At 43.7% G+C, this 14,685-nt stretch overlaps 1 protein-coding gene across 4 annotated transcripts in view; it reads left to right on the forward strand.

Annotated features, from left to right (window-relative positions):
* Positions 1 to 14,685, forward strand: part of LOC117435630 (collagen alpha-1(XXVIII) chain-like) — a 71,037-nt gene that overhangs the window by 39,413 nt on the left and 16,939 nt on the right. For all 4 annotated transcript variants that reach the window (XM_034058951.3, XM_059012187.1, XM_034058950.3 and 1 more), the window contains exons 18-20: positions 189 to 257; positions 954 to 1,025; positions 14,151 to 14,219. In XM_034058951.3, the coding sequence (XP_033914842.3) occupies positions 189 to 257; positions 954 to 1,025; positions 14,151 to 14,219 (210 nt within the window). The remainder of the gene's footprint in view (positions 1 to 188; positions 258 to 953; positions 1,026 to 14,150; positions 14,220 to 14,685) is intronic.

A 14,685-nucleotide genomic window follows, 5' to 3' on the forward strand; every position in this document is an offset into this window, starting at 1 on the left:
TACATACAGTACACAGATCTCAGTGGCAGTGAAGGTCAAAAGTGAAAGCTGGGCGGTAGGTGATTGCTAAAACAAGCGCTTGGAAGTCTTGTTGAAATGGGAAATGTAAAAACTGCAACAAACCCGCTGGCTAACTTTAGAGTTTTATGCACATTTCTGGAAAATTAACAGTGAATGTAATTCCACAGGGAGACCAGGGTTTTCCTGGAGAATCTGGGTTGCCAGGTGACAGGGGAGTTGGTGAAACAGGACCTAAAGTAAGCAAGCTATCTCTAATTGTATTACAGTTCACTTCGAGTATACAGTATACCTTTCTCATGTTGTCTAATAATGAAATTATTTTAATGCCGGCAAAGGATAAGCCTTCGACTATTTCAGTCTCTGGTTTTGGACTTTATTTTAGACGCGCTGTTTAAAAGTATTTTTTTTTCACAGTAAAACAGGTTTAAAAGGCACTGCATATCAACAGGACACTCAGTACTGCATCTCCAGCCCCGCCCCACCCCTTGTTCGCTGTATTTTTCACATACCTCTTCATAGTCGTGCATACTGATAAATCATCTCCTGATCACTTGTTTTATCACCAAACTCCTCAATAATGCGATCCAATTCATTATTTTATTACTATAACATCTCTCAAAGCTCTGCAAATGTCTGTGATATTCTTTGAGTGCTGGATGCAGAAGCAGCTATCTTGTTTGTTTATGTCCGTGTTATCTCTGTGGTGCCAGGGCTATGTGTATTGCTCAGATCCACCCCCCTTTTTTTTTTGGCTTCTCTCGGTTCCTATCAGTCACACTCGGCCATTAAATGGTTTTCTCGGCTTTTTCCAGAGAAAAAACGAGTAGAGACCTGTGTTTTACGTCTTTTTGATGATGTCGGACAGGGTCCAACATCGGACTGGAAAGGGTTAATAATGTCCTAAACACTAACCATGTGCCTTTGTGTTATAGGGGGATGCAGGGCCACCAGGGCTGCCTGGAATGCAGGGTATTTCAGGGGAGGACGGGGCTGTGGGACCAAAGGTAAAGGGGAGATTGTGCACCTGAAACAGGGAAGAGGCTGGGTGTGAACTGGTAACATCAAAAGAGCCAGGCTTGTCTGCATGCAGCATCTTTTAACCTCCCTTCCCAGAGAGGAGTCAGAACCCATAATGGCAGTTCATAAAACAACACTGCCCATTGCACACTGCAATAGCCAGATTGACTTGCAAAGACATACATGTGTCTCTTCAGGTGTAATGGAGTGTCCCTTATATTGTTGCATTTCTACTTTTAGGATTTTATTTATAGGGAGCATTTGCGATTCAGGACTGTTGGGCAATTTTCAGAATGGTACACACTGTATGATTAGGGCTGCTGTGATTAACAGATTAATCGGACCGATCAATCAACTAAAGAGTTGAATGCAGATCATTTTTTTACATTGTATATAAAATAAAATCAACCAATAAAAGATCTGCATTTTCTCCGCGGCAGTCCAGTCATAAGTGAGCGGTGGCGGGACATAAACAGCTGACGGTCTTGAGTAGGTTTAACCAGTGGGAGAGTCAAAGATCTGCCCCTTGTTATGGATGTGTCCAATCATGAGTAGGCAGAGGCAGGACATACACCGGTGAAGGTATTCTCCATTTCAATTGAAGGTCTTGTGAGTTTATCCAATGGGAAAGTCAAAGATCTGCCCTGGTTTTGCAGCTGTCTAATCATTAGTGAGCAGAGGCGGGACATAAATATGCTAGGGTGCGCGGTGTAAGAATAGCTGAAGTTCGCGCAATATTGCTAATATTATGGAGACTGTTATTGAGAATTATATTGAGTAATATTTAGAATTGCTTTTTACAAATTTTAAAAAAAATGTCATCAGACAACAGAGACATCGTAGTCGATTTGGTTATCAATTTTCAAGAAGAACTCTTAGAAAAATTATAGATTGTTGATGTAGTTAAAAAAGGGAGGTATGCAATACACCACAAATACCCGAACTGACACAGGAAGGGAAGGGATATACTCACCACTTCCAACATTCAAATTATGAAAGGTATCTGTAGCTGTCAATTAAAAAAAATGATAGACGGCAGGAACTTTTGCTCAGTACAAAAAAGGCAATATGAAACAGCACTGGCTACAGCAATCTAGGATGTCTATCGAAGTCAGCACAAAAACATGAGCGTTCCCAAAGTCACTTGCGAGCAGGGTTGCTGGAACCGGTGGGGCTAGAGGGCCATGGCCCACCCACTTTTTAACAAAAGAAACATATGCGCTGTGGGAAAACATGATCTCATATTCTCAGAATATCTTTGGATCAACTCTGCCTTTACTTCCGCCACGCTGTGCTCAAAAGATCCCGATATGCAGAGTTCACCTGAGCTCTCGTATACTGTGATCCTTTGCGCACAGTGTAGGAAATTGAAAATTCGTTTTCCGTTTTAGTGACCGTTACAATTTGTTTTTGAGCATAAATCATGAATAGATAGGGAGACAAATCTGTTGGACCACCCATTAAACAACAAAAGCTGACACTGTCATCAGCAAGCAATGCAAGCTCCAACACGGCTGTTCAACATCAACCACATGCTCAGCGTCTGCCAGTGCGAGTGATCAGTCAACCATAACAAGGCCGACATCTCTGCAAGATTTTCAGGGAGCACCTAACGTGGACAGCGGGATAGAATGTAATGAAGTGTGCTGTGTCAACATCGGCGACTCCGGTAAGGGCATTCAACTAATACTCCCTAAGAAAGATACTGCTAGAGTGTATGGAAAAGGAGAAAAGGCTCGAGAAAGACATTTTCATTTTGAGTGGTACAAAAACAGAGAGTGGCTTGTTTTATGTAAAAATCAATTTGAAGATTATTGCGCAGTTTGTCAGTTTGCAGTAACAAAACAGCTTGTTAACTTCTCAAAGTGTGGAGATGAAGGATTTGTGAAAGTCGGCAAAAATAACTGGAAGAATTGTCCTGAAAAATTAACATTTTCACAGGGAGTGGTTTGCTAAAACGCAGAGCTTACTTGAAACAAGTACCTGTTCATGCACAGCTCCTCCATCAAAAGCTTGCTGATCAGGAAAAGAACCAGCGATGCCTGTTAGAACAACTGCACTGTTTGCCATTTCTTGTAATGCAGGGTCTCGCTGTTAGAGGTCTGTGGTGGAGTGCCCCGCCCCTTTTTTGTTATTTATATTATGATTGATATGTTTATATGACGGTGAAAGCCGATTTATTATTTGTTATTGTTTTGTGTATATATTTTAAAAACCTCATGAGGATGCGTGACTGATCAGCTAGTGATTTATTTAACTAGCTGACAGTCACGCATCCTTATTAAACTCATGGAGACGGTGACTATCTCCCGAGTTAATTCATTGATTAATTGTTGCTAATTGGGAGATGGTCACCTGGATATAAACCTGCAGCTCTCTACCCTCGGGGTGGAGTGTACATAGGAGAGTACGGGAGAGCGAGCAAGGTGGGAGAGAGATTTAAAAACCTAAACAACTGCTAAGCGTGCTGGTTTTACCCAAGCACGAAACTTATTTGTTTATTTTTGTTTGTTTGGCCAACGTGCCCTTTTGTTTGTTTAGTGTGTTGTTAGTTTAAATCTTTTGTTTGTTTATTATTTAATAAAATGCTGAGCGCCATAGCGCTGCAGTTTCACCCGGCATTCATTGTTTTGGTTTCTGTTCCTGGTCCGTGACGTCACCACCCACACGCCACTCAACGGCTCGGTCACAAGGTCACACAGATGAAGAAAGTAACTTCTGAAAAATTAGTCGAGCTAGTGTCGCAAAATGACCCAGAGTTACACACCTTTATGAAGAATGGAAAGTATGCATCACACAATATTGTGAATGAACTAATCAAGGAAATGTATAGAGAGTGTCTCAACAATCTTCTGTCACAGATTAGGTCTGCCGAAATCTATTCAATTATAGTTGACGAAACACAAGATGTAGCTGGACATGAGCATTTATCTTTATCAGTACAGTGGGTGTTGCAGGATTATGTCGTGCTTAAAGACTTTATTGGAATGCACAACTGCCCAAAAACAGACGCAGAATCAATTTTCTTGACAATAATAGACATTTTAGTACATTGCGTATTGGATATGGATTGCATGAGAGGACAAACTTACGATGGTGCATCGGTCCACCAGGTCCAGATGTCAGGCGTAGCTAAACGAATCAAAAATGTTAATCCAAAAGCCGTTTCAGTTCATTGTATGAACCACAGTTTGAATCTTTTTTTTTTTTTTTTTTTAATTTAGTCGTCGCCAATTATTTTACCCCGATTTTCACCCCAATTTAGCATGCCCAATTATTATCTGTATCCCCGGCTCACCGCTCACAACCCCAGCGCCGACTCGGGAAATGGAGGCTGGAACACGCGTCCTCCGAAACGTGCTCCTGCCAAGCCGTCATTTTTCGCACTGCAGATCCACAGCAATGCCACCAGACCTATAGTGCCGGAGGACAACACAGATCTGGCGGCTCCGCTGCAGAGCCACAGGCGCCCTATCGGCCACAGGGGTCGCTGATGCGCGGTGAGCCGTGGATTCCCCTGCCGACCTAAGCCCTCCCTACCCGGGCAGCGCTCAGCCAATTGTGTGCCGCCCCCTAGGAACTCCCGGTCACGGTCAGCTGTGACATAGCCTAGATTCGAACCTGCGATCTCCAGGCTATAGGGCACATCCTGCACTCCGCGCGGAGCGCCTTTACTGGATGCGCCACTTGGGAGCCCCTCACAGTTTGAATCTTATTCTGCAGGAAGCTGGTAGCAAGTGTGCTATGATTCGAAGTGCTTTGAGTTTGCTGCACGATCTTCATGAAATTCTTAATTAATCGCCAAAAACAAGCCCTTTTTGAGAGCGTCCTACTCCTGCCCACCTGATGGTTTTCATTTGCTGAAGCCTCTCTGTCCCACTCGCTGGACAGCAAGGAGTCGGGCAATTGAATCAGTATTGTACAATTATGAAGCTATTTATGACACTTTAGAGGAACTAATTTCCGCTGGGGGTAACACAGAAGCAACGAAGAAAGCACCTGGACTTCGAACACTGATGACACGCTTTGATTTCTTTCTTGGTCTTAAAGTGTCTTTCAAGATTCTCAGCAGCTGAAGAAGTGGCTAGGGTGCTGCAGTCAAAAGCTATCATATCAGAGACTGTTAATTCTGCTGTTGAATTGCTGCACACTCATCTGACCAAAATGAGAGGGTCAGAAGAATTTCACACAGTCTTTGAGGATGCACAGCAAAGTGGAACTGGACTTATAGAGGCTCCTGCCATTCCCCCGAGAAGAAGAGCGCCACGTTGCTATGACAATGGAATATATCCTCAAAAGTGGACAGCTCCTGAGGACTACTTCAGAAACCAGTTTTTGAGCTGATTGACTTGCTCACTACTGAACTGAACCCCATAACTGGTCAGCCAAGTAGTCAAATCCCAGAAAAGATTGTGGATACGTACTCTAGATATCCTTTTAGGGCTCTACCTTACTATCCCAATGCCTAGTGCTACTGCTGAGCGCAGTTTTTCATGTCTCCGACCGATGAAAACGTACCTATGATCATCCATGACCACCTGCTCCTCCTTCACATTTGACGGATTCTGTGAATCTAAAAAAAAATTTACACAACTTTTGCTTCAGCAGTGACAGACGCAGTCAGTTTTTTGGAAACAGCTGAAAAGATAAGCAAATTATTTAATGAATTAAATAAACTTGCATTAAGTTTACATTTTTTGCTTAATATATAACGTTTTGCTTCTATCTGCTACAGCCTGTTGATGGTGTTTGTTAGATTTTCTTATATATATATATATATATATATATATATATATATATATATATATATATATATATATATATACATTTGAAAAAAAATCATTATATTGTGGCTCTTATGGGACACTGTTGTCTGCTAGTTTGTGTTGCTATGGTAAACTGTGGGTGGCATTGTTGCCTGTTACTATTCTTGCTATACATATTGTAGTTTTGGTTGTTCGTACTATAATTATACGTTACATTTTGTAACGTGGTTACATTTTGTATTCTGGTTATTTATGCTACAGTATTTAAGTAGCATGTTAAAATATTTCTGAGAACTGTATGACCTCAAACGGACTCTACTCTCCCCCACCTCCTCCCCCTCTTTGGCCTTGGCCCCCCCACTTCTACAAAGGTTCTGGCGCCCTTGCTTGCGAATCATTGTAACACTCAAAACTTTTGGACAAACTCAAATTAATGTTCAACTGGATGAGCAGAAGCCTAGGGATACAATGCATCACAATGAGCAAGTAAGAAAAAATTGCAAGCAATAACTGGCATTCAGAGGGCACGATGAAGGCAAGGCACCAATTCCTCAAATAAAGGTAATTATGTGGAATTGCTTTATCTGATTTCTGACTACAACAGCATGTTAAACAATTGCTTGTCAATAGCTACAGTATTCTCGAGTACCTCTAATAAGGTTCAGAATGAATAAAAGCAGAAGTACAGGAAGCCAAGTAAGTAGCTTTAATGGGAGATTAAACAACTGACGATGAAAACGCAGGTCAGCTGTCTTGTGTTTTCAGGTATGTTTCAGGACTGTATTCTGTGAAAATGTGTTACATTTACTAAAATAAAAACAATAATAAAAATGCTTTTAAAAAGAACAAATTCCCCTTTTTTAGATTATATTATCACAACCCAGGCAGTGGCATCGTGTGTATTGTAAAGGAATGCGTCACGCCGAGTAGGGAAAGGGAGAGAGCTGCTGCAGCAGTCCGAATCATTCTTCGCCACTGTCCAGAATTGGTGGGAGCCAGAGGGTCGCAGGGAATGGATCTGACTGGTCAATCCAGGTGGTAGGTGGGGCCCCTCTGCAGCTGTATATATAGGGAACAAGCCTCCTCAGCGAGAGACCGCACCAAGATTGGAACCTGAAGGGATGCAGTGAGAGACCATGAGGGACAGAGAGAGACTTGAGAGAAAAGAGACCTGCACTGTGAAGTGGTCGAGAGAATCCTGAAGAGTCTGAGAAAAAAAGAGAGTGGGATTCGTTGTTTCCACTGGTTTCCTTAAATTATTATTTGTTTATTTAGCAGACACCTTCATCCAAGGCTACTTACAGAGACTAGAGTGTGTGAACTATGCATCAGCTACAGAGTCACTTACAACTACATCTCACCCGAAAGACGGAAGACAAGGAGGTTAAGTGACTTGCTCAGGGTCACACAATGAGTCAGTGGCTGAGGTGGGATTTGAACCGGGGACCTCCTGGTTACAAGTCAGTTTCTTTAACGACTGGACCACACAGCCTCCAATTAACAAACCGGTACTATTGCAATGCCACCTTGTCTCTGGAGGCCTGCTTCCCTCAAACCTGACAAACTATGCAGGACAGCCGCTATAAAATCATTACATTTATTAAAATTGTGCATGGATTAATCTACCGATTAATCAACTAATGCCCATAAGTGAACCGATCAAAATTGAGTGACAGCCCTAATATATATATATATATATATATATATATATATATATATTGTGATGAGGTGTGGGGCACTGTGGTCGAGGGCCGGTATTTTGGGCCTCGGATTTTGCGCAGTCTGTACCCTTTTTAAGGAAATGTAGTCCTGTTGGTCTGGCGCAACAGGACTTCAATTCCCAGGAGGCCATGGGACTGATGGGCAGCCATTTTAGATGGCCCAATTATAATAGGTGATTGGGTAATTGATTCAACAGCTGCCTTCAATTTAACAATTGGGAACCTTTTAAAAAGGGCAGGGTCAACCTGTTGAAAGAGGGAGAGAAGGAGAGTTGAAGGATGAGCTGTGAGCTGTTTTGAAAAGGGGGAACAAGAACCAAATCTTTTGTGAAAAGGGGGACTTAACCCTTTGCGGTCCATTTATTAATCGCGCGTCAGGCACGCCAGGAATAATTAATTTTCACACGCGCAGTTAATTTTATACGCGCTGTTTAAAAGTATTTTTTTTCACAGTCAAACGGGTTTAAATGGCCCTGCATATCAACAAAGCACACACTAGGCATCTCCAGCCCCTCCCCAGCCTTTTGTTTGCTATAGCGTTCAGCTGTGTAAGAAATAAATAATAATAATAATAATAGTCGTACATACCGATCGATCATCTCCAGATCACTCGTTTTATCACCAAACTCCTCAATAATGCGATCAAAGTCATTATTTTATTACTATAACATCTGAAAAAAGCTCTGCAAATGTCCATGATAGTCTCAGTGCGCTGACGCACTTAGCCAGCTTGTTTATTATGGACGCCCATTATCTGATACCTGATACCATGTATGACTATTCATGAAATACGCCTTTTTTTTTTTTTTTTTTTTTTTTTTCCGACTTGTCTCGGCTCCTGTCGCTACCACTCGGCAATTGAATGGTTTTCTCGGCTTTTTCCGGAGAAAAAACGACTAAACACCCGTTTATTGCGTTGCTATAATGATGTCGGACCCAGTCCGACAAAGGACCTGTGAGGAATAATTGCAATGTCGGACCCAGTCCGACAATGGACCGCAAAGGGTTAAAAGTCCTGGTGTTTTGGGGCCGGTAAGCAGCTTAGCTGCCCGGACTGTTAGATAGGGATACTTGCTGTTGAGTTAGAAATCCATAAAGGAGTTAGGCTTTTGTTTGTTTTGGATATTTTGTTTTATTAAGCACTGTAAATAATAAACGCACAGGTGCCGACCTGTTTGAACCACATTCCTGGAAGTTTGACTTTCTTTAATGCTAGAGGACAGTGTAAAAGGTCCGGAGGAAGTGACAACCATAACACACATTTCCAGAGTTGTCACACATGGTGGGGAATGCGGGCAACACCTTAACTTGTCTGTGCATAAAAGAAAAACTTTCGGAATATGGAGGAGTGCCTCAAGGCCCTGCTGCAAGGCACGGCAGCGCTGCAACAAATGGCTGCAGCACAACAAGATGCAAACCGATTACTTCGGGAGGAGCAGCAACGTACTGCACTTCAGACCCAACAGGAACTACAAATGCTGACCCAGAAGCTGGATGAGATGACCAGGGAGGCGCCGCGTCCCTCTGCATCTATCAGGGCCAGTCATTATATACAGAAAATGACTAACACCGATGATGTGGAGGCATTTTTAAGGGCTTTTGAGCGGACGGCAGAGAGGGAACGATGGCCGGCAGGACAGTGGGCTGGATTGCTGGCCCCATTTCTGAGTGGGGAGTCTCAGAAGGCGTATTACGACCTAGACCAAGCCCAAGCTAATGACTACAGTAAACTCAAGGCAGAGATACTGGCTCGGTTAGGAGTTACCACTGCTGTCCGAGCTCAACGGTTCCATGACTGGGCATATCAACCAGAGAAACCTACAAGGTCACAGATGTTTGATCTAATACATTTGGCAAAAAAATGGCTACAACCCGAGGTCCGCACTGCTGCAGAAATCGTCGAAAGGATCGTGATGGATCACTTCCTGAGAGGTCTACCACCACCTTTGCGAAGGTGGGTTGGACAAGGGGACCCCTCAACTGCTGAGCAGCTGGTTGCACTTGTAGAGCGATACACTGCAACGGGCGAACTACTCCGAACCACCGGACCAGAGCGACCCCAGAACCCGAAGGCCCGGAGTGTCAACAAGTCCGGTAAGACTGTTCTTGGGTCAGGGGGAGCCGAAGAGCAGCCCAGGGCTGTGAAGGGACTTGGGGACTATGGGGAAATGAACCAGGGGAACTGGTATAAATATGATAAACCCGACCGGGTTAAACCGTGGTTTGTTGGAAAACATGTGAAATGTTTTAGATGCCAGGAAATAGGGCATATAGCCAGTAATTGTCCATTAGCGGATGAGCCCATGCAATGTAATATGGGGAAAAGGGAGCGGAAGTATTCTTTGTTGACTTGCACAGATGTTACTGTTTTAATGGGGGTACAGTATGGTACTAAATATCTCTGTCAGATAACTGTGGAAGGAAACACGGCCAGGGCTCTACTTGATTCGGGAAGCATGGTAACATTGGTGGCCGAACATTTGGTAGACCACACTAAATTGGATCAGTCCCGTAAACTCAGCATTACGTGTGTGCATGGTGATACCCGCCCATATCCGACTGCTGTAGTCCACATACAAACCAACGCCGGGTCGGTAGATTATCGAGTGGGCGTGGTACCAACTTTACCCTATCACGTAATACTGGGGCGGGATTTCCCCAACTTTTTGGAGTTATGGGACAAAAAGGGTGAATTGGAACCGCCCAATGTAAATGACGTGGCCGAGTTGGAGCTACAGAGAGGTGAGCTAGGGGAGTTGTTTCCTTTTGATGTGTTTGAGAAAACCCAGCTAGTGAAGGTTTTAGTAGGAGAAGAACATGGTCAAGAGGTCCCAGGTACCTCCCATGATAATGACACTGACAGTGTCGCTGAAATAGTCTTACCAGAGGTTAACTCAGAGAATTTTGCTACTGCCCAGTTAAGGGACCCCACTTTGAACAGTGCAAGGAAAGGTGTAAGCATAATAAACGGAACTCCTGTTAACCCGGAGATTCCCTTGACCTACCCTCATTTTATACAAAAAAATGATTTGTTATATCGTGTAGAAAAAACCGGGCAAGATATAACAGAACAGTTACTGGTGCCGCTTTCATATAAACGTACAGTACTGGATCTTGCCCATGGTCATGTTCTTGGAGGTCATTTGGGTATCAAGAAAACAAAGGACAGAATTCTGAGAAGGTTTTATTGGATAGGCGTACACGCCGATATAGAACGACACTGCACGTCTTGCCCTGAATGTCAACAGACAGCCCCGTTTAAAGCTTTCCGAAGTCCTTTAGTGCCACTGCCAATAATTGAGGTGCCGTTTGAGCGAATAGCAATGGATTTCATAGGACCCCTGGGGAAATCCGCTAGGGGCCACCAACACATTTTAGTCATTTTAGACTATGCCACTCGGTATCCCGAAGCAATACCTCTTCGCAACACTAGTGCTAAGACGGTTGCTAAAGAGCTCATGCTCATGTTTAGCCGTGTCGGTATCCCGAAGGAAATACTGACTGACCAGGGGACCCCATTCATGTCCAAGGTCACGAGTGAGTTGTGCAAGTTGTTAAAAATTAAACACTTAAAAACTTCTGTTTACCATCCCCAGAGTGACGGTCTTGTGGAGAGGTTCAACAAGACTTTAAAATCTATGCTACGTAAAGTAATAGATAAAGACGGGAAAAACTGGGATTTTTTGTTACCCTACTTAATGTTCGCTGTCCGAGAGGTACCGCAAGCTTCGACCGGGTTTTCTCCCTTTGAGCTTTTATATGGGAGACATCCCAGAGGTCTCTTGGATATTGCCAAGGAGACATGGGAACGTGAGCCTACCCCCTTACGTAGTGTAATAGAGCATGTGTCGCAAATGCAGGATCGCATTGCCACAGTGATGCCCATTGTACGTGAACATATGCGTCAAGCACAGGAGGCCCAGAGAAGTGCGTACAATCGCACCGCTCAAGTACGGGTTTTTCAACCAGGGGACAAGGTCTTAGTTTTGGTGCCCACTGTAGAAAGCAAGTTTTTGGCCACCTGGAGGGGTCCGTATGAAGTTATTGAGCGTGTCGGTGAAGTCAATTATAAAGTACGGCAGCCAGGCAGAAGGAAGCCGGAACAGATATATCACGTAAACCTTTTAAAGGCGTGGAAAGACAGAGAGGTACTGGTTGCAGTTAATGATAACTTACCTCCCAAACCTAAGAACCCTGAACCCACGGTAAGGATTGCAGAAGGTTTGTCTAGTTCTCAGAAGCAGGAAGTTAGGGCCCTAGTTCTGAGAAATAGTGATATATTTTCAACTAAGCCGGGCAAAACAGATGTTATTCAACATGATATTGTAACAGAGCCCGGGAAAAGGGTAACCCTAAAACCCTACCGTGTCCCAGAAGCCCGTAGGAAGGCCATAGGGGAGGAAGTAAAAAAAATGCTAGATTTGAGGGTAATTGAAGAATCGGACAGTGAGTGGGCCAGTCCCATTGTGTTGGTGCCAAAACCAGATGGGTCGCTCAGGTTTTGCAATGATTATCGGGCTCTAAATAAGGTTTCAAAGTTTGATGCTTACCCTATGCCCAGGGTTGATGAGTTATTAGACCGGTTAGGAAATGCACGGTATCTCACCACTTTAGATTTAACTAAAGGCTACTGGCAAGTACCACTTACTGAACAGGCCAAAGCCAAAACGGCATTCTCCACTCCTGAGGGCCTATTCCAGTATAATGTACTACCCTTCGGTCTTCATGGGGCTCCCGCAACGTTCCAGCGTTTAATGGATAAGATTTTAAAACCTCATAGGGAGTATGCCGCCGCCTATATAGATGATGTGGTAGTGCATAGTACTAGTTGGGACACACATTTAGAGAAGGTTCAGGCTGTTTTAAACTCCATAAGAGTGGCTGGGCTAACTGCGAATCCAACCAAATGTATCATTGGTCTGGAGGAGGCAAAGTATTTGGGGTACACAATTGGACGTGGGGTCATAAAACCCCAAATAGACAAGCTGGAGGCCATTAGGAATTGGCCCAGACCTGTCAATAAAAAACAGGTGAGGGCCTTCCTCGGTTTGGCTGGGTATTACAGGCGATTCATCGCAGGGTTTGCCACAATTGCTGCTCCCCTTACAGATCTGACCAAAGCAAAAGGGCCATTAATGGTAAAGTGGAGTGCGGAGGCTGAATCCGCATTCCAAATTCTTAAAAATGCTCTGTGTGCACAGCCCGTGTTAATCACACCTGATTTTAACAAACGGTTTATTGTGCAAACTGATGCCTCTGAGGTTGGGCTAGGGGCAGTATTATCACAAGAGGTGGAAGGCGAAGAACACCCTGTTATGTTCTTGAGCAGGAAACTTAATCCACAGGAACGAAACTATGCAGTGGTAGAAAAAGAATGCCTAGCCATTAAGTGGGCACTGGAAACGTTAAGATACTATCTCTTAGGGAGGCAGTTTACATTGATTACTGACCATGCCCCTCTTACTTGGATGCACCAAAGCAAGGAAAAGAATGCAAGGGTCACAAGGTGGTTCTTGAGTTTACAGACATTCAACTTTGTAATTGAGCATAGAGCTGGGGCAAAACAGGGGAATGCAGACGGGTTATCCAGAGTTCATTGTTTGTTGTCCGGTGTCGCTCAACCCCTCGAGTCTGAGCTGGGGAGGGGGATGTGTGATGAGGTGTGGGGCACTGTGGTCGAGGGCCGGTATTTTGGGCCTCGGATTTTGCGCAGTCTGTACCCTTTTTAAGGAAATGTAGTCCTGTTGGTCTGGCGCAACAGGACTTCAATTCCCAGGAGGCCATGGGACTGATGGGCAGCCATTTTAGATGGCCCAATTATAATAGGTGATTGGGTAATTGATTCAACAGCTGCCTTCAATTTAACAATTGGGAACCTTTTAAAAAGGGCAGGGTCAACCTGTTGAAAGAGGGAGAGAAGGAGAGTTGAAGGATGAGCTGTGAGCTGTTTTGAAAAGGGGAAACAAGAACCAAATCTTTTGTGAAAAGGGGGACTTAAAAGTCCTGGTGTTTTGGGGCCGGTAAGCAGCTTAGCTGCCCGGACTGTTAGATAGGGATACTTGCTGTTGAGTTAGAAATCCATAAAGGAGTTAGGCTTTTGTTTGTTTTGGATATTTTGTTTTATTAAGCACTGTAAATAATAAACGCACAGGTGCCGACCTGTTTGAACCACATTCCTGGAAGTTTGACTTTCTTTAATGCTAGAGGACAGTGTAAAAGGTCCGGAGGAAGTGACAACCATAACACACATTTCCAGAGTTGTCACAATATATATATATATATATATATATATATATATATATATATATATATATATATATATATATATATTAGCAAATGTGGGAAATGGATTGATGTAAAATGCTTGGTGGTTATCCACAGGTCCTTATATTAAAATGTCCTCAAGACCCCAAAGCAAGTTTTTAAAAAGTGTAGCAGTTAACTTTGTATACTGTGCTGTAGTCATTCAATTTGATTCTGAACACTGGTTTTGAATCCATGATTTTTGTACAAAGTCAGTACCTTAAACTGTCAGAATAAACTACTGTATGAAAACTATTGCAGACCACCATAACCTGCAGTGTTGTGTATTATGTATAATATTTATTTTTCTTTTTGAAACTAGGGTGAATCAGGTTCTCCAGGACTGAGGGGACCTGAGGGGGCTCCTGGAAAAGGAATATCTGGAGAAAAGGTATCTAGAGTTCCTACTGGAGCCAAAATCTCAACAATCTAGATAATTGTTAACTATGGATGCGTCAGAGACAGGTCTCGGGGCAGTGTTGTCTCAGGAGGTGCGGGGAAGCGAGCACCCGGTCCTGTATATCAGCAGGAAGCTCCTTCCCTGCGAGATAAACTATATTACCATCGAGAAGGAGTGTCTCGCAGTAAAATGGGCAGTCGAGTCACTCCGGTACTACCTCCTGGGGCGACACTTCACCCTGATTACAGATCATGCCCCCTTAGCATGGCTTCACCAGATGAAGGATAACAACACCAGAATCACGCAGTGGTACTTGGCCCTGCAGCCCTATGCCTTCAGGGTTGTCCACCGAGCAGGAAAGCTGCATCAAAATGCAGATTTTTTTCTCTCGGGAAAGCTGGCCCTATAAGTTAACATTCTGCTGTTCCCTCAGGTCTGCACTCTGAGACGTAAAAGG

The sequence above is a fragment of the Acipenser ruthenus genome, chromosome 3 (genome assembly GCF_902713425.1).
Source record: "Acipenser ruthenus chromosome 3, fAciRut3.2 maternal haplotype, whole genome shotgun sequence".
NCBI lineage: Eukaryota > Metazoa > Chordata > Actinopteri > Acipenseriformes > Acipenseridae > Acipenser > Acipenser ruthenus.